The 20,260-nt window shown below is 35.7% G+C and overlaps 1 protein-coding gene across 1 annotated transcript in view; it reads left to right on the forward strand.

The window, feature by feature from the left end:
* Positions 1 to 18,440, forward strand: part of ptprfa (protein tyrosine phosphatase receptor type Fa) — a 195,216-nt gene extending 176,776 nt beyond the window's left edge. Inside the window, 5 exon segments of the mRNA XM_062038655.1 lie at positions 2,475 to 2,601; positions 9,722 to 9,847; positions 9,914 to 10,068; positions 15,586 to 15,721; positions 15,790 to 18,440. Of these exon segments, the coding sequence (XP_061894639.1) occupies positions 2,475 to 2,601; positions 9,722 to 9,847; positions 9,914 to 10,068; positions 15,586 to 15,721; positions 15,790 to 15,858 (613 nt within the window). The 3' untranslated portion in view covers positions 15,859 to 18,440.
* Positions 18,441 to 20,260: the final 1,820 nt, after the last annotated feature.

A 20,260-nucleotide genomic window follows, 5' to 3' on the forward strand; every position in this document is an offset into this window, starting at 1 on the left:
GCCGTGGGAGATTGTCTAATTTCGCCTATTTGGGTGAAAAATATTTTTTGCAAAGCAGTAATTATAGTCTGCAAATGATGTGTTGTTGTTGAGTGTCGGTGCTGTCTAGAGCTCGGCAGAGTAACCGTGTAATACTCTTCCATATCAGTAGGTGGCAGCAGGTAGCTAATTGCTTTGTAGATGTCGGAAACAGCGGGAGGCAGAGTGCAGGTAAAAAAATGTATCTAATGCTTAAACCAAACATAAACAAAAGGTGAGTCCCCCTAAGAAAAGGCATTGAAGCTTAGGGAAGGCTATGCAGAAGAAAACTAAAACTGAACTGGCTGCAAAGTAAACAAAAACAGAATGCTGGACGACAGCAAAGACTTACTGTGGAGCAAAGACAATGTACATCCGAACATGACATGACAATCAACAAAGTCCCCACAAAGAAGGATAAAAACAACTGAAATATTCTTGATTGCTAAAACAAAGTAGATGCGGGGAATATCGCTCAAAGGAAGACATGAAACTGCTACAGGAAAATACCAAAAAAAAGAGAAAAAGCCACCAAAATAGGAGCGCAAGACAAGAAGTAAAACCCTACACACAGGAAAACAGCCAAAAAGTCCAAATAAGTCAGGGTGTGATGTGACAGGTGGTGACAGTACACCTACTTTGAGACAAGAGCTATAGTGATGCATGCTTGGATATGCTTTCAAGTCATATCCAACAATTGCGACAACGACTTTTTACTGTCAACTGATTTCTGCTGGTGGTGTGCCTCCGCATTTTTTCAACGCAAAAAATGTGCCTTAGCTGAAAAAAAGTTGAAAAACACTGGTCTAGTACCTGTGCTGTGTAGAGCTTGGCAGGGTAACTATGTAATACTCCATACCAGTAGGTGGCAGCAGGTAGTTCATTGCTTTGTAGAAGTCGGAACGCGTCGAGGTTGGTTTGTCGTGATCCCAATATGCAGAGCACAGCGGGAGACAGTGTGCAGGTAAAAAGGTATGTGACGCTTAAAACAAAAATTAACAACAGGCACTGAAGCATAGGGATGGCTATGTAAAACAAAAGTACAACTGAACTGGCTATAAAGTCAACAAAAACAATGCTGGACGACAGCAAAAACTTACAGCGTGTGGAGCAAAAACGGCGTCCACAAAGCACATCCGTACATGACATGACAATCATATTGTCATGTCATGCGCTGTATAAATATAATTCGCTTCGCTATTGACGTGCTACTGATTAGCATTAGTCATTTTACATGTCTTCTTCCTGAAACTTAGGATAAATAGTTTTTTCGTCAAATATACTGTATACACAAAGTATGTACAAACAAAATTAATCTTGACCGATACTCAAAATAATTGAATACATTTTTATTTGTTTTAAACAAATATATTAGTATTTATAAATTGTATATATGAACAATTTCAGCCCCCCCCCAGTAGCAGCAGCGTGAGAGGAGCTGAGGTTCTTCACCATGTCAACACTGACCCCTGGTGGACGTTTGCTGTAACTATCTGGCTTTGTGTCTAGAACAGGGGTCGGCAACCCGCGGCTCGAGAGCCGCATGCGGCTCTTTAGCGCCGCCCTAGTGGCTCTCTGGAGATTTTTCAAAAATGTATGAAGAATGAAAAAAGATGAGGGGAAAAAAAATCTATTTTTTTGTTTTAGTATGGTTTCTGTAGGAGGACAAACATGACACAAACCTCCCTAATTGTTATAAAGCACACTGTTTATATTAAACATGCTTCACTGATTCGAGTATTTGGCGAGCGCCGTTTTGTCCTACTTATTTTGGCGGTCCTTGAACTCACCGTATAGTTTGTTTACATGTATAACTTTCTCCGACTTTCTAGGACGTGTTTTCACTTTTATGCCGCTTCTTTTTCTGTCTCATTTTGTCCACCACACTTTTAACGTTGTGCATGAATGCACAAAGGTGAGTTTTGTTGATGTTATTGACTTATGTTTGGAGTGCTAATCAGACATATTTGGTCACTGCATGACTGCAAGCTAATCGATGCTAACATGCTATTTAGGCTAGCGATATGTACATAGTGCATCATTATGCCTCATTTGTAGGTAGCAAGTTGCAACTGTAATTGCAACTTATTGTCTTCTTCCTGAAACTTAGGATAAATAGTTTTTACGTCAAATATACTGTATACACAAAGTATGTACAAACAAAATTAATCTTCAAAATAATTGAATACATTTTTTTTTTTTTAAATGAATATTTTAGTATTTATAAATTGTATATATGTACAATCTTAGCCCCGCCCCCCAGTAGCAGCAGCGTGAGAGGAGCTGAGGTTCTTCACCATGTCAACACTGACCCCTGGTGGACGTTTGCTGTAACTATCTGGCTTTGTGTCTAGAACAAACAGTAACATCATTCATTATTTGCTTAGGAGTAAACTGGGACGTGTGTGTGTGGGTGTGTGTGTGTGTGTGTGTGTGTGTGCGTGTGTGTGTTGCAGGCTGCAGAAAGCCTACATGGCCACACAGGGCCCCATGGCGGAAACCACTGAGGACTTCTGGAGGATGCTGTGGGAACACAACTCCACCATTGTTGTCATGCTCACCAAACTCCGCGAGATGGGACGGGTAAAACATGAATGCAAACTCAGTGAAATATGCCTCTTTTATTCCCAGGGCACCTGGACTAGACTAGAGCAGGCCTGGGCAAATTTATAGACAAAAATGGTGTCTGGGGGCCGGTATATCTGGGGCCGTACTTATCAAGCTTCTTAGAATTACTCCTAAGAAGTCTGCTAAGAGTTGACTTAAGAGTAAATAAATTCTTGGCTGAAAGCTGCACTTAAAAGTTAGTTATCAAGCGTCTTACTCACACTTTCAGCGAAGTGTAGGACTGAATCTTAAGTGTCACACTCAGAGCTGAATTACGACATTACTATGTGCCGTAAACGCAATTTTAGGTGACGTCATTTCTGTGTCCATAGAAATGACCAATCACGGAAGGGAATCCGTTGTCTAAGAATAAAGAAATATCTTGGAAATATTTAAGTGGACAATGGGAGTGTATATTTTGACAATAAACTACAAAATAATACAAAACAAACTAGTCCCCGCCGGCACTCACGCTACCGCTCCCTCTCTTCTCTCGCCCACACACTCACTGACGTCACTCACCTCACGGCCACACACATACGCTACTCTCATAACATTTTCTTTCCAATTCATTAATTAGGCAACTAATTTGAAAGTGGTGTGGGTGGCTCTATATATACTAGCCCACTGCAGACACATGCAGAAATCAACATGGAATCGAAAAGTATTAAATCTGTGACAAAAATAATACCCGCTCTGTCTAAACGATACCGTTTGATCAGCTGCTCGTCATCAAAAAAAACAAAACATTGTTCCGTTCCCTGAATGTTCGCGCACGTCTCTCTCGCCTCAGTGCCATCCCCTGCTGGCAACTCCTAACCACTTAAGACACCTCTGAAGGTCTCTTAAATATCGTGGAGAGTAGGAGTGATTCTTAGACTTAAGAACGTTGATAAAAAGCTTTTATTCTTAAGTTTGAGAGTAGGACTAAATATCGCAAATTCTCAGGACTTAAGTGTAAAATGGCACTCTAAGAAGCTTGATAAGTACGGCCCCTGATTTTTAGGAACACTAATACAAAACCTCACAATAATGTCTGATTGAATGCTAAAATCGTTATGACAGATTGCCTGAAAAAACGGTATAGAATTTTTAATTTTTTTACCGAATGAGACACCCAGAATGTACATGAAAATAAAGAATGTGGGATTTACAATATTAACTATGAAGGATAAAACACTGAATATTGACAACATATGAACGTCACACCCCTCTCCATATTTTACAGATAGTAATATTTTATTTGACTATCTGATGCATCAATAAGCTTTAGAACTTTGTTACTTGACCATAGTAACTAATTAGATGAACATAGTAACTAATTATATGACCGTAGTAACTAATTAGATGAACATAATAACTAATTAGATGACCATAGTAACTAATTAGATGAACATAGTAACTAATTATATGACCGTAGTAACTAATTAGATGAACATAATAACTAATTAGATGACCATAGTAACTAATTAGATGAACATAGTAACTAATTAACTTACCATAGTAACCAATTAGGTGACCATAGTAACTAATTAGATGACCATAATAACTAATTGGATGACCATAGTATGTAATTAGATGGCCATAGTAACTAATTAGATGACCATATTAACTAATTAGATGACCAAAGTAACTAATTAGATGATCATAGTAAGTAATTAGATGGCCATAGTAACTAATTAGATGACTATAGTAACCAATTCAGATTACCATAGTAACTAATTAGATGACCATAGTAAGTAATTTGATGACCATAGTAACTAATTAGTTGGCCGTAGTAACTAATTAGATGACCATAGTAACTAATTAGATGACTATAGTAACCAATTCAGATTACCATAGTAACTAATTAGATGACCATAGTAAGTAATTTGATGACCATAGTAACTAATTAGTTGGCCGTAGTAACTAATTAGATGACCATAGTAACTAATTAGATGACCATAGTAACCAATTAAGATGACCATAGTAACTAATTATATGGCCATAGTAACTAATTAGATGACCATAGTAAGTAATTAGATGGCCATAGTAACTAATTAGATGACCATAGTAACCAATTCAGATTACCATAGTAACTAATTAGTTGGCCGTAGTAAGTAATTAGATGACCATAGTAACTAATTAGATGACCATAGTAACTAATTAGATGACCATAGTAACCAATTCAGATGACCATAGTAACTAATTAGATGACCATCGTAACCAATTCAGATGACCATAGTAACTAATTAGATGACTATAGTAACTAATTAGATGACCATAGTAACCAATTATGATGACCATAGTAACTAATTAGATGACCATAGTAACTAATTAGTTGGCCGTAGTAACTAATTAGATGACCATAGTAACTAATTAGATGACCATAGTAACCAATTCCGATGACCATAGTAACTAATTAGATGGCCATAGTAACTAATTAGATGACCAAAGTAACCAATTCAGATGACCATAGTAACTAATTAGATGACTATAGTAACTAATTAGATGAGCATAGTAACTAATTACATTACCATAGTAACTAATTAGATGACCATAGTAACTAATTAGAAGACCATAGTAACTAATTAGATGAGCATAGTAACTAATTAGAAGACCATAGTAACTAATTAGATGAGCATAGTAACTAATTAGATGAGCATAGTAACTAATTAGATGACCATAGTAACTAGTATATCATGCAGATTCCAGCCTTATAAAGACTTAGTATAGTTGAAGACTTGCAGTCATTCTAAAAGATGAGTGCACATCATAATGGCAGCTACACTTTCCTTCTTTAACATCTAAACAAATTATTTGGGAATGTCCGACAGGCCAGATTGAAAAGCTTAACAGGCCTTAATTTGCCCAGGTCTGGACTAGATCTAGATCTAGATCTGGCCCATTTCGTAACTAGCTGCTTTTCCAATGAATGTTAAAGTGGGCAATCATACGAGATGTTTTTTCACTCTAAACTATTTGCCCGCAGTTCAACAATGTGCTTTATATCATTTAGAGATGCTGGATATGAGCTTTCATGAAGAGCAATATTTTCAATTGGAAGGGGAAGCTGGGGAAATAATTCCAGAGCGGCGGGCGTGCTGAGCCAGCAACCTTGTTGCTCTGTGAAGCGTGGCAAAGTTTGATGAGGCCATCACTTGCCTGTCGGTAAAAAGGTCACATGACCACACGTACCGATCATTGTCCAAAGTTCCTCAACTTTTTTGACCTCGGGGGCCCAACTTTTCCAATACGGAAGGGCCTGATTTGACTTACTCGTTATTTAATTGTGTTTAAAGGTGTCATGATCTGTGGTCTGGATCATGTTTTTGCTATTTTCTGTTAGTTTTAAGACTCCATAAGTTCCTGTTTTTGTGCACCCTTGTTTGTTTTAGTTACCATGGCGACTTATTAGTTTCACCTGCCTCTTTTGTTCGGGACATACACCTGCTCTAATCAAGAGACCATTATTTAAGCCTGTCCTTGCCAGTTAGTCGTGCTGGCGTCATTGCTTGTTTCATGCGATCCCATAGTTCATGTTGCTCATTTTCATGACCGATGCCATAGTTAATGCTATTTGTTTCATGCCCCAGTTTAGTGAGCTTTTCTTGGCTATAGTTTCATGTTTCATGTCCTAAGTTTTTTGCCTTAGCTTCCGCATGCGATAGGCACGCTCGCCTTCGGGTTGTTTTCTGTTTTGTACTTCATTGAGTGTTAGTTGAATAATTCAATATGTTCCTACCTGCAAGCCTTGTCCGGAATAGTCCTATTGCATCCCAGGAGAACAAACCTCACAGTAACCTGCGACTCCCTCGTTAAGATAAAAGGAGCCATATGTAGTAATGTGGCCAGAAATTATACTGCAATCACGGTCAAAATTCTGTAGTCCCCTCCCACTCTCCATGACTGAGGTTGCCAGATACACAGCCCAATGCCAATCCTACTCCAAGGAGCTTCAAATGGCAATGGAGGAGTCCTACGCTGTAGGTTTCTCTTGTTCATGCTTCTTGCAAGATGGTTTACTAAGTAATGATGCCACATTTTACTCATGCCCATTAGACAAATGTATTTGTCAATACAATACAACTTGAAAATTATTTTTTACCTTAAAAAACATTTTTTACCTTGAAAATTATTTTTTAACTTGAAAACCCTTTTTACCTTGAAAATCAGTTTTTACCTTGAATATCATTTTTTTACCATAAAAATCATTTTTTGCCTTGAAAATCAACTTTTACCTTGAAAATCTTTTTTTACCTTGAAAACTTTTTTTTACCTTGAAAATCAACTTTTACCTTGAAAATCAACTTTTACCTGGAAAATCAATTTTTACCTTGAAAATCAGTTTTTGCCTTGAAAATCAGTTTTTACCTTTTAAAATCATTTTTTACATTGAAAATCAGTTTTTGCCTTGAAAATCAACTTTGACCTTGAAAATTATTTTTTACCTTAAAAAACATTTTTTACCTTGAAAATCCTTTTTTACCTTGAAAATCAGTTTTTGCTTTGAAAATCAACTTTTACCTTGAAAATCAACTTTTACCTTGAAAATCAACTTTTACCTGGAAAATCATTTTTCACCTTGAAAATCATTTTTTACCTTGAAAATCAGTTTTTGTCTTGAAAATCAGTTTTTACCTTTTAAAATCATTTTTTACCTTGAAAATCATTTTTTACATTGAAAATCAGTTTTTGCCTTGAAAATCAACTTTGACCTTGAAAATTATTTTTTACCTTAGAAAATCCTTTTTTACCTTGAAAATCAGTTTTTGCTTTGAAAATCAACTTTTACCTTGAAAATCAACTTTTACCTGGAAAATCATTTTTCACCTTGAAAATCATTTTTTACCTTGAAAATCAGTTTTTGTCTTGAAAATCATTTTTTACCTTGAAAATCAACTTTTACCTTGAAAATCATTTTTTACGTTGAAAATCAGTTTTTGCCTTGAAAATCAACTTTGACCTTGAAAATTATTTTTTACCTTGAAAATCCTTTTTTACCTTGAAAATCAGTTTTTGCTTTGAAAATCAACTTTTACCTTGAAAATCAACTTTTACCTTGAAAATCAACTTTTACCTGGAAAATCATTATTTACCTTGAAAATCAATTTTTACCTTGAAAATCAGTTTTTGTCTTGAAAATCAGTTTTTACCTTGAAAATAATTTTTTACCTTAAAAATCAACTTTTACCTTGAAAATCAACTTTTACCTTGAAAATCATTTTTTACCTTGAAAATCATTTTTTACGTTGAAAATCAGTTTTTGCCTTGAAAATCAACTTTGACCTTGAAAATTATTTTTTACCTTAAAAAACATTTTTTACCTTGAAAATCATTTTTTACCTTGAAAATCCTTTTTTTACCTTGAAAATCAGTTTTTACTTTGAAAATCAACTTTTACCTTGAAAATCAACTTTTACCTGGAAAATCATTTTTTACCTTGAAAATCAGTTTTTGTCTTGAAAATAATTTTTTACCTTGAAAATCATTTTTTACCTTGAAAATCAACTTTTACCTTGAAAATAATTTTTTACGTTGAAAATCAGTTTTTGCCTTGAAAATCAACTTTGACCTTGAAAATTATTTTTTACCTTAAAAAACATTTTTTACCTTGAAAATCCTTTTTTACCTTGAAAATCAGTTTTTGTCTTGAAAATCATTTTTTACCTTGAAAATCATTTTTTACCTTGAAAATCATTTTTTACCTTGAAAATCAACTTTTACCTTGAAAATCATTTTTTACCTTGAAAATCAGTTTTTGCCTTGAAAATCAACTTTGACCTTGAAAATTATTTTTTACCTTGAAAATCCTTTTTTACCTTGAAAATCAGTTTTTGCTTTGAAAATCAACTTTTACCTTGAAAATCAACTTTTACCTTGAAAATCAACTTTTATCTGGAAAATCATTTTTTACCTTGAAAATCAATTTTTACCTTGAAAATCAGTTTTTGTCTTGAAAATCATTTTTTATGTTGAAAATCAGTTTTTGCCTTGAAAATCAACTTTGACCTTGAAAATTATTTTTTACCTTAAAAACATTTTTTACCTTGAAAATCCTTTTTTACCTTGAAAATCAGTTTTTGTCTTGAAAATAATTTTTTACCTTGAAAATCATTTTTTACCTTGAAAATCAACTTTTACCTTGAAAATAATATTTTACGTTGAAAATCAGTTTTTACCTTGAAAATCATTTTTTACCATAAAAATCATTTATGGCATTGAAAATCATTTTTTACCTTGAAAATCAACTTTTACCTTGAAAATCAACTTTTACCTTGAAAATCAACTTTTATCTGGAAAATCATTTTTTACCTTGAAAATCAATTTTTACCTTGAAAATCAGTTTTTGTCTTGAAAATCATTTTTTATGTTGAAAATCAGTTTTTGCCTTGAAAATCAACTTTGACCTTGAAAATAATTTTTTACCTTAAAAACATTTTTTACCTTGAAAATCCTTTTTTACCTTGAAAATCAGTTTTTGTCTTGAAAATAATTTTTTACCTTGAAAATCATTTTTTACCTTGAAAATCAACTTTTACCTTGAAAATAATTTTTTACGTTGAAAATCAGTTTTTACCTTGAAAATCATTTTTTACCATAAAAATCATTTATGGCATTGAAAATCATTTTTTACCTTGAAAATCAACTTTTACCTTGAAAATCAACTTTTACCTTGAAAATCATTTTTTACCCTTTGCAACCTTAATGTCAATACACAAAGTAGAAAATCGTTACATTATATTGTGCCAAGCAAACACCACCCCATATGTGCCTGATGCACATACGGCCCACCACCCGCGGTCGGAACCAGTGTGGTCGGGTGTGCTGCCAAGTGGATATCAGTGAAAGTGGAGGCTCCAGACGGACCAATTTGTATTTAGGCGAACCACCGTTGGATGTGATCCAATATCTAAATTGTATGCCTTAGTAATGACAATATCAAGCAATTATTCCTTTTAATTCCATATAAATGTTTCAGAAACATTGTTTCAATAATGCAGCTTAACATGCTAGTATTGATGGATACTGAAGCTACCCTCCATATTGATACTGTGACTGTTTGGATCAATCTGCCCACCTCTACTTGAAACACACTCCTCCTGTACTCCTGCAGGAAAAGTGCCATCAGTACTGGCCTGCCGAGCGCTCGGCCCGCTACCAGTACTTTGTGGTGGACCCCATGGCCGAGTACAACATGCCGCAGTACATCCTGAGAGAGTTCAAAGTGACCGACGCCCGGGTAGGTGGTGTCCGATCATCTTGCGTCACTTCCTACTAACTCTCCAGCGCTCTCCACGGCTGTCAGGACGGCCAGTCCAGAACCATCAGGCAGTTCCAGTTCACCGATTGGCCCGAGCAAGGTGTGCCGAAAACCGGGGAGGGATTCATCGACTTCATCGGCCAGGTCCACAAAACCAAGGAGCAGTTTGGGCAGGACGGACCCATCACGGTACACTGCAGGTGGGTTTGGGACCGGGTTTAGTGGAGCTGCAGAAGAATGTGGGGCAGTGACTGAGCACATCCAGCAGATGGAGCTGTGGTTACAGTTGTTTACTTCTGATATGACAGGAGGTTCTAGTAAGTATTGGCTAATAGCGATATTAATCCGATACAATATACTGTATTATCCGGACCATAAGACCATAAGGCGCACTGTCCAGTTTTGAGAAAATGAAAGGATTTTAAGTGCGCCTTATGGACCGAAAAATATGGTAAGGTTGTTGATGTTAACATTTATTTGGAACATGCCCACAGTCACAGCATGATGCATCACACATTTCCATTTTCTCATTACAAACATGTCCAAGAAGGAGTAGAAAGAAGACAATCTTATTTAATTCTACCCCTTTTCCACTTTGTAACCATTACTAACACTTCTGTTCACTTCCTGTTGTCAGTTGGTGACACACTTGAAATCCACAGCTGTCATTCACACAATGACATCACCATTGTAACTAATTACATTACTACAGTAACTAATTAGATGACCATAGTAACTAATTACATTACTACAGTAACTAATTAGATGACCATAGTAACTAATTACAATACTACAGTAACTAATTAGATGACCATAGTAACTAATTACATTACTACAGTAACTAATTAGATGACCATAGTAACTAATTACATTACTACAGTAACTGATTAGATGACCATAATAACTAATTACATTACTACAGTAACTAATTAGATGACCATAGTAACTAATTACATTACTACAGTAACTAATTAGATGACCATGGTAACTAATGACGTTACTGCAATAACTAATTAGATTACCATAGTAACTAATTACATTACTACAGTAACTTATTAGATGACAATATTAACTAATGAGATGATCATAGTAACTAATTAGATTACTACATTAACTAATTATATTACTACATTAACTAATTAGATGACCATAGTAACTAATTACATTACTACAGTAACTTATTAGACGACAATAGTAACTAATTAGATGATCATAGTAACTAATTAGATTACTACATTAACTAATTAGATTACTACATTAACTAATTAGATGACCATAGTAACTAATTACAATACTACAGTAACTAATTAGATGACCATAGTAACTAATTACATTACTACAGTAACTAATTAGATGACCATGGTGCCTAATTACATTACTGCAATAACTAATTAGATTACCATAGTAACTAATTACATTACTACAGTAAATTATTAGATGACAATAGTAACTAATTAGATGATCATAGTAACTAATTATATTACTACATTAACTAATTAGATTACTACATTAACTAATTAGATGACCATGGTAACTAATTACATTACTGCAATAACTAATTAGATTACCATAGTAACTAATTACATTACTACAGTAACTTATTAGATGACAATAGTAACTAATTAGATGATCATAGTAACTAATTAGATTACTACATTAACTAATTAGATTACTACATTAACTAATTAGATGACAGTAGTAACTAATTAGATGAACATAGTAACTAATTAGATTACTGCATGAACAAATTAGATGGCCATAGTAACTAATTAGATTACTATTGTAACTATTTAGGTGACCATAGTAACTAAATAGGTGACCATAGTAACTCATTAAATTTACCATAGTAATTAATTAGATGAGCATAGTAACTAATTAGATGACCATAGTAACTAGTTACATTACTACAGTAACTAATTAGATGACCATAGTAACTAGTTACATTACTACAGTAACTAATTCGATGACAGTAGTAACTAATGAGATTACCATAGTAACTAATTATATTACTACATTAACTAATTAGATGACCATAGTAACTAAATAGATGACCATAGTAATTAATTGGATGAGCATAGTAACTAATTAGATGAGCATAGTAACTAATTAGGTGACCATAGTAACTCATTAAATTTACCATAGTAATTAATTAGATGACCATAGTAACTAATTAGATGACCATAGTAACTAGTTACATTACTACAGTAACTAATTAGATGACAGTAGTAACTAATGAGATTACCATAGTAACTAATTACATTACTACATTAATTAATTAGATGACCATAGTAACTAAATAGGTGAACATAGTAACTCATTAAATTTACCATAGTAATTAATTAGATGACCATAGTAACTAATTAGATGACCATAGTAAGTAATTACATTACTACATTAACTAATTAGATGACCATAGTAACTCATTAGATGAGCATAGTAACTAAATAGATGAGCATAGTAACTAATTAGATGAGCATAGTAACTAATTAGCAGAGGTGGGACCAAGTCATTCCTTTGCAAGTCACAAGTAAGTCTCAAGTCTTTGCCCTCAAGTCTCGAGTCAAGTCCCGAGTCAAGACAGGCAAGTCCCGAGTCAAGTCCAAAGTCAAGACTGGAAAGTCTCAAGTCAAGTCCCAAGTCCTGCATTTTGAATTTCGAGTCCTTTCAAGTCCTTTTAACCACAGACTAATATATTTACACAGATTGTGTATGCTTTTAAAACGCTGTATTCATTTATTAAAACAAGTGCATTTGAAATTGCAGGAAAAAAAATAGTGCTGACATTGCACTTCATAATAGCACTATTATCCAGTCATTTTAAACATTTAACTCATTCCTTTACAGAATAAACACATTTGAAAAAACAAGTGCAACTGTACTTATTTGCACAAAAGTGTTAACATTGTATTTCCTTGGCACATTGCATTGTAACTACCGGTAGTTCCACAGCAGTTTCTATCCTGTTCTTACCTTATCTCATTGATCTCATCTCATACTGTATGTGTGTTGATGTGTGCGTACATATGAAAAACATAACAAAAACATGAACAAAACAATGAACAGAGTTGTACTTTTTAGATGTCAGGGCCCTATGCAATATGTTCACATATTCTTAATATAGTATACATTTTAACTGACCTTTATTTGACTATGTTTGTGTTTTTGTAGGTGGCTAAAATATGCGGTGCTGCTGATCGCCGTCTAACGTTACGTTACTGTGTGTGATACATTGACTAACGTAACGTTAAGTATAGGTACCTCATGCAACCCTGCTTAAAAAAAATCACTTGACAAAAAGTATGAATAAGGTAGCGAACTGCAGTGGACGCAACATATTGCCGTGTTTGCAATGACGTTATAACCATAGACATCTTATAAGTAGACGCAGCATTGGCTGCTGTGACACGAGCAATTTGGCCGCCATCTTGAAGTGGTGACGAGGAGCCGGCGAGCAGCCTAAACTGACAGTTGACAGGTAGAAAACAAAGATGGTGTTCAGCGTTTTCCAACTCAAATGAGCGTACTGTTGAAAATAGAAATCGGGTGATTACTTTTCACAAGTAAGATTTAACATTAATGTACTATTGGTTGTATTTTATGAAAATAACATTACCACAGAGTTGAGAAGGAGCAAAGATCTTTAATATTTGTATGTGAAAATCACAAAGAAATCTTCTGGGGGAGGATGACCCCCCTACATGGGTTTGGTTTACAAACTTTCAGCCCCACCTAAAACAAAATTCACCAGCCGCCACTGATTATGATGCATTCTCATTTTAGGCAAAATATAAGACAATACTTTCTTAACAGTATAATTGTAACCAGGAATAAGTCTTCAAGTAACAATATTCAAATACTAACATTGTTGGGTAAGACAGAATTTGGTTTTATTCTGAATCCAGTGAAACAGATTGGTGGTTTTAGCTGATATAAAGACTTACAGGTGTTTATATATGTTTATGTTGAAGTATTTGGCAGACGCTTTTATCCAAAGCGACATACATAAAAAATACATATAAAACAATGACTGTAAACATGATCATTTAAGGGAAGAATGTAATACAAAATATCAATACAAAGTGTCAAGACAGAATAAACTCTCTGCTGCTGCAGCAACAGAGATACAGTCTATAAGATATATAGATATCTAATGTATTCATACATTGTTTATGTAGGATATACGCATGTATATATAACCTAATCATATTATTTCTTCAATTTAAAAATAGCTGACCGTTTTTTCCCCTTTCTCTTGGATTATATTCCCAGTTTTGATCTCGGACGTCTGGTCACTTATAGCGTATAAGAATATTATATTACTGTTAAGCAAACTATGAATAATAAAACACGCCAAAACATGTGTCCTTTATCATAGCTACACATATAACAAAAAAGCGCGTGAAAATCAGTGGTATTCAGTGAGGTAAAATGAATTAAATGCGCTGACAGTTCATTGCTCCTGCCAAATGAATTGCACTAGTGGGGCGGATCACCACTCCAAGATGGCGGCCCCGCGTCTCGTCTGCGCCTGTAGGCAGTAGCGCGCGATGCTGCGTACCCTTATAAGATGTCTATGGTTATAACGTTAGCAGTGAGTTTACAGCCTCACTGATTTAACTACACAGCAAATAAAAGTCACGTTACTTAGCCAATAAACGTTAGCTTACATTCAAAACTTACCCTTCTTTGTGCATCTTCAAATGTCGAACGAAGTTGGAAGTTGTTACGTCTCCGTCTATAATATTCCAACTGCATGATTTGCATAGGGCTATTCGTTTTTTGTTGACCGAGTCGTAGTTTTAATACCCGAACGAAATTAACTTTGGCATAATTGTTTCTCACTGCCGCATTGTTTGACCATTCTTCTTCATTGGTTGTCCTGCAATTTGATTGGATGAGAGCTGTGGGATGAAAATAGCGTAGATCTAATTTGATTGGCTGTTGTACTGAGAGCACACCAGCTGACAGGAACAACACGCTGATAGACACAGACGAAGAACAGGAAAAATACGGAGCGGCGCGCTCCCAAATAACTCTTTAATCTTTGGGTTTTGGGGAAAGTAGCAAGTCATGTCAAGTCAAAAGGCTCAAGTCCAAGTGAAGTCACAAGTCATTGATGTTAAAGTCTAAGTCGAGTTGCAAGTCTCTTTACATTTTGTCAAGTCGAGTCCAAAGTCATCAAATTCATGACTCGAGTCTGACTCGAGTCCAAGTCATGTGACTCGAGTCCACACCTCTGCTAATTAGATGAGCATAGTAACTATTAGATGATGCAGATTGCAAGCATGTAAAGACTTATAGTACTTATAGTTGAGTACTTATATATAATACTTATAGTTGAGTACTTATATATAATACTTATAGTTGAGTACTTATATATAATACTTATAGTTGAGTACTTATATATAGTACTTATAGTTGAGTACTTATATATAATACTTATAGTTGAGTACTTATATATAATACTTATAGTTGAGTACTTATATATAGTACTTATATATAATACTTATAGTTGAAGACTTAATAAAGATGAGTGCACATCATAATGGCAGCCACACTTTACATCTTAAACATCTAAACTATTATTTGGGAATGTCCGGCGGGTCAGATTGAAAAGCTTAACGGGCCACATTCGGCCCCCCCGGCCCTTAATTTTCCCAGGTGTGACGTACGCTCTCTTGTGATTCGCTGTCTGAAATTGTGTGCCCGCCCACCAGCGCCGGCGTGGGGCGGTCTGGCGTGTTCGTCACCCTGAGCATCGTCCTGGAGAGGATGCGGTACGAGGGCGCGGTCGATGTCTTCCAGACGGTGAAGACGCTCAGAACCCAGCGGCCCGCCATGGTGCAGACGGAGGTAAGGCACGCCGCCTTTCACCCCGTCCTCGCTCCGCCGTCATGCCGCGTGGTTTTGTGCGCCACCAGGACCAGTACCAACTGTGCTACCGGGCCGCCCTGGAGTACCTGGGGAGCTTTGACCACTATGCAACATAACCCGGCGTGGTGAGAGCTCGGTGTCCTCTGTGAGCCCACCAGGTGGCGACAACGAGGGCCTGAGGAGGTGATGACGTCAGACTGGGGGGCGGAGCCAACACACATTCTGATCCTCATTTCTCTTCTGTTGCAAATATTTACCCTTTATTTTCTTACGTCTTAACGACTGTTTTTATTGTCTCTTAGCACCGAGGACATGTGTTTTCAACATGCTCCCAGATATTATTAAGTGCATATACTCTGCTGCTACATTTCTACCACACACCTCATATTCTACTACTTTGATTGGAGGTCGCAGGGCGTCTACTTGTGACATCTGCCTGACAAGTTCAGACCACACGCCACAGTTTGTTGCTTGTTGTCTTCAAAGTGTGCAGAGGAGCAAAGCTGGAGGACAGCAAGAAGGTTTGCTGGGTTGAGTAGTTGTCGGGCCCCCACCCTCCCCACCCCCACCCGGCAACACCATACCGAAAGAGTGATGATATAACTGTCTTGCTGACAAAGTCGCTACAAACCCCCCCTGGATCCTGACATGTTAGAGAAGAAATACAAAACCCCAAAAGGAGTGAAGTTGTCACGTTGTGTAAATGGTCAGTAAAAAAGAGAATACAACTAGGGAAAAAATTAAAAGCCATATTACATGTGTCATTAGATATACATTTAATTAAGAGGACTTAAAGGAAACTAAATGAGCTCAAATATAGCTACAAATGAGGCATAATGATGCAATATGTATATATCGCTAGCCTAAATAGCATGTTAGCATCGATTAGCTTGCAGTCATGCAGTGACCAAATATGTCTGATTAGCACTCCACACAAGTCAATAACATCAACAAAACTCACCTTTGTGCACTCACGCACAACGTTAAAAGTGTGGTGGACAAAATGAGACAGAAAAAGAAGTGGCATAAAACACGTCCTAGAAAGTCGGAGAAAGTTAAACATGTAAACAAACTATACGGTGAGTTCAAGGACCGCCAAAATAAGTAGGACAAAACGGCGCTCGCCAAATACTCGAATCAGTGAAGCATGTTTAATATAAACTGTGATTTATAACAATTAGGGAGGTTTGTGTCATGTTTGTCCTCCTACAGAAACCATACTAAAACAAAAAAATAGATTTTTTTTCCCCTCATCTTTTTCCATTCTTCATACATTTTTGAAAAATCTCCAGAGAGCCACTAGGGCGGCGCTAAAGAGCCGCATGCGGCTCTAGAGCCGCGGGTTGCCGACCCCCGGGTTAGAACAATATCTGTCTGTTGATTACCATACATGAAAAAAAAACAGAAAACTAGAGATGTCCGATAATATCGGCATGCCGATATTATCGGCCGATAAATGCGTTAAAATGTAATATCGGAAATTATCGGTATCGTTTTTTTTATTATCTGTATCGGTTTTTTTGGGTTTTTTTGTTTGTTTTTTATTAAATCCACATAAAAAACACAAGATACACTTACAATTAGTGCACCAACCCAAAAAACCTCCCTCCCCCCATTTCTTTCTGTTATCAATATTCTGCTTCCTACATTATATATCAATATATATCAATACAGTCTGCAAGGGATACAGTCCGTAAGCACACATGATTGTGCGTGCTGCTGCTCCACTAATAGTACTAACCTTTAACACTTCATTTTACTCATTTTCATTAATTACTAGTTTCTATGTAACTGTTTTTATATTGTTTTACTTTCTTTTTTATTCAAGAAAATGTTTTTAATTTAGTTATCTTATTTTATTATTATTTTTAAAAAGTACCTTATCTTCACCATACCTGGTTGTCCAAATTAGGCATAATAATGTGTTAATTCCACGACTGCATATATCGGTTGATATCGGTATCTGTAATTAAAGAGTTGGACAATATCGGATATCGGCAAAAAGCCATTATCGGACATCCCTGAATACAACAAATCCTTTTCAACTTATATTCAATTGAATAGACTGCAAAGACAAGATATTTCATGTTCCAAATAAGAAACTTCTTCTTTTTTTTTTTTGTGCAAATAATCATTAACTTAGAGTTTAATGGCACTGTCAGGTTCAAACACTGATGACATCTATTAAACAAGACAAGAAGCAAGGAATTAAACAGGGACAGAATTCAATTTAGCTCAATTGAGGAGAAACGCGTAGAGCAGGGGTCACCAACCTTTTTGAAAGCAAGAGCTACTTCTTGGGTAGTGATTAATGCGAAGGGCTACCAGTTTGATACACACTTCAATAAATTGCCAGAAATAGCCAATTTGCTCAATTTACCTTTAATTCTATGTTATTATTAATAATTAATGATATTTACACTTAATTGAACGGTTTAAAAGAGGAGAAAACACGAAAAAAATGACAATTAAATTTTGAAACATAGTTTATCTTCAATTTCGACTCTTTAAAATTCAAAATTCAACCGAAAAAAAGAAGAGAAAAACTAGCTCATTCGAATCTTTTTGAAAAAATAAAAAAAATAATTTATGGAACATCATTAGTAATTTTTCCTGATTAAGATTAATTTTAGAATTTTGATGACATGTTTTAAATATGTTAAAATCCAATCTGCACTTTGTTAGAATATATAACAAATTGGACCAAGCTATATTTCTAACAAAGACAAATCGTTATTTCTTCTAGATTTTCCAGAACAAAATTTTTTCAAAGAAATTCAAAAGACTTTGAAATAAAATTTAAATTTGATTCTACAGATTTTCTAGATTTGCCAGAATAATTTTTTTTGAATTTTAATCATAATAAATTTGAAGAAATATTTCACAAATATTCTTCGTCGAAAAAACAGAAGCTAAAATGAAGAATTAAATTAAAATGTATTTATTATTCTTTACAATAAAAAATAAATGTACTTGAACATTGATTTAAATTGTCAGGAAAGAAGAGGAAGGAATTTAAAAGGTAAAAAGGTATATGTGTTTAAAAATCCTAAAATCATTTTTAAGGTTGTATTTTTTCTCTAAAATTGTCTTTCTGAAAGTTATAAGAAGCAAAGTAAAAAAAATAATGAATTTATTTAAACAAGTAAAGACCAAGTCTTTAAAATATTTTCTTGGATTTTCAAATTCTATTTGAGTTTTGTCTCTTAGAATTAAAAATGTCGGACAAAGCGAGACCAGCTTGCTAGTAAATAAATACAATTTAAAAAATAGAGGCAGCTCACTGGTAAGTGCTGCTATTTGAGCTATTTTTAGAACAGGCCAGCGGGCTACTCATCTGGTCCTTACGGGCTACCTGGTGCCCGCGGGCACCGCGTTGGTGACCCCTGGCGTAGACACTGTACCCTTTGTACAGTGTCGTCCCACGCTCTGACGAAAGATTATTTGGACTTTCCCTGATTACATGGCAACAGCTGTTTCTAAGGGAGGGGGGGTCGTAAACAGCCGTCGCCTTTGGTTACAAAACAGTTCAAAGAAAAGGTCGTAAAACAGTTCAAAGAAAAGGTGCCTGGAGGGTAGTCAGGCCCTGCTTTGTAGATCTCGGGTAAAGACAAAATCTTCCTGTGGATTACAATACGTCAAAGAAACCGACGCCTTCATGTCGCTTCCCATCCCACACAGTGGAGTTTTACAAGCCTTTTGCTTGGTCGGATCAAAGACGGCTTTTGTCCTCTCGCAGGGCGAGCTGAACTCAATGTAACACAAAGTTCTGTGATAACTTAGATACAATTATTCTGACAAACATGTTGCAAAAACCAGTGTGTTACATGGCCTTTCCTTTTAACAACACTCAGTAAAGGTTTGGGAAGTGAGGAGACACATTTTGGAAGTGGAATTCTTTCCCATTCTTGCTTGATGTACAGATTAAGTTGTTCAACAGTCTCCCTTCTCATATTTTAGCTGCCACACATTTTCAATGTCTGGACTACAGGCAGGCCAGTCTAGTACCCGCACTCTTTTACTATGACTGTTGTAACACCTGGCTTGGCATTGTCTTGCTGAAATAAGCAGGGGCGTCCATGGTAACGTTGCTTGGATGGCAACATATGTTGCTCCAAAAGCTGTATGTACCTTTCAGCATTAATGGTGCCTTCACAGATGTGTAAGTTACCCATGTCTTGACCACTAATACACCCCCATACCATCACACATGCTGCCTTTTACACTTTCACCCTAGAACAGTCCGGATGGTTCTTTTCCTCTTTGGTCCACAGTTTCCAAAAACAATTTGAAATGTGGACTCGTCAGACCACAGAACACTTTTCCACTTTGCATCAGTCCAAGCTCGGGGCCCAGCGAAGCCGACGGCGTTTCTGGGTGTTGTTGATAAATGGCTTTGGCTTCGCATAGTAGAGTTTTAACTTGCACATACAAATGTAGCGACAAACTGTGGTTACTGACAGTGGGTTTCCCTAAATTCCTTGCAATAGCTGGTTGAGAAATGTTGTCCTTAAACAA

The sequence above is a fragment of the Entelurus aequoreus genome, linkage group LG27, assembly GCF_033978785.1.
Source record: "Entelurus aequoreus isolate RoL-2023_Sb linkage group LG27, RoL_Eaeq_v1.1, whole genome shotgun sequence".
Classification (NCBI taxonomy): domain Eukaryota; kingdom Metazoa; phylum Chordata; class Actinopteri; order Syngnathiformes; family Syngnathidae; genus Entelurus; species Entelurus aequoreus.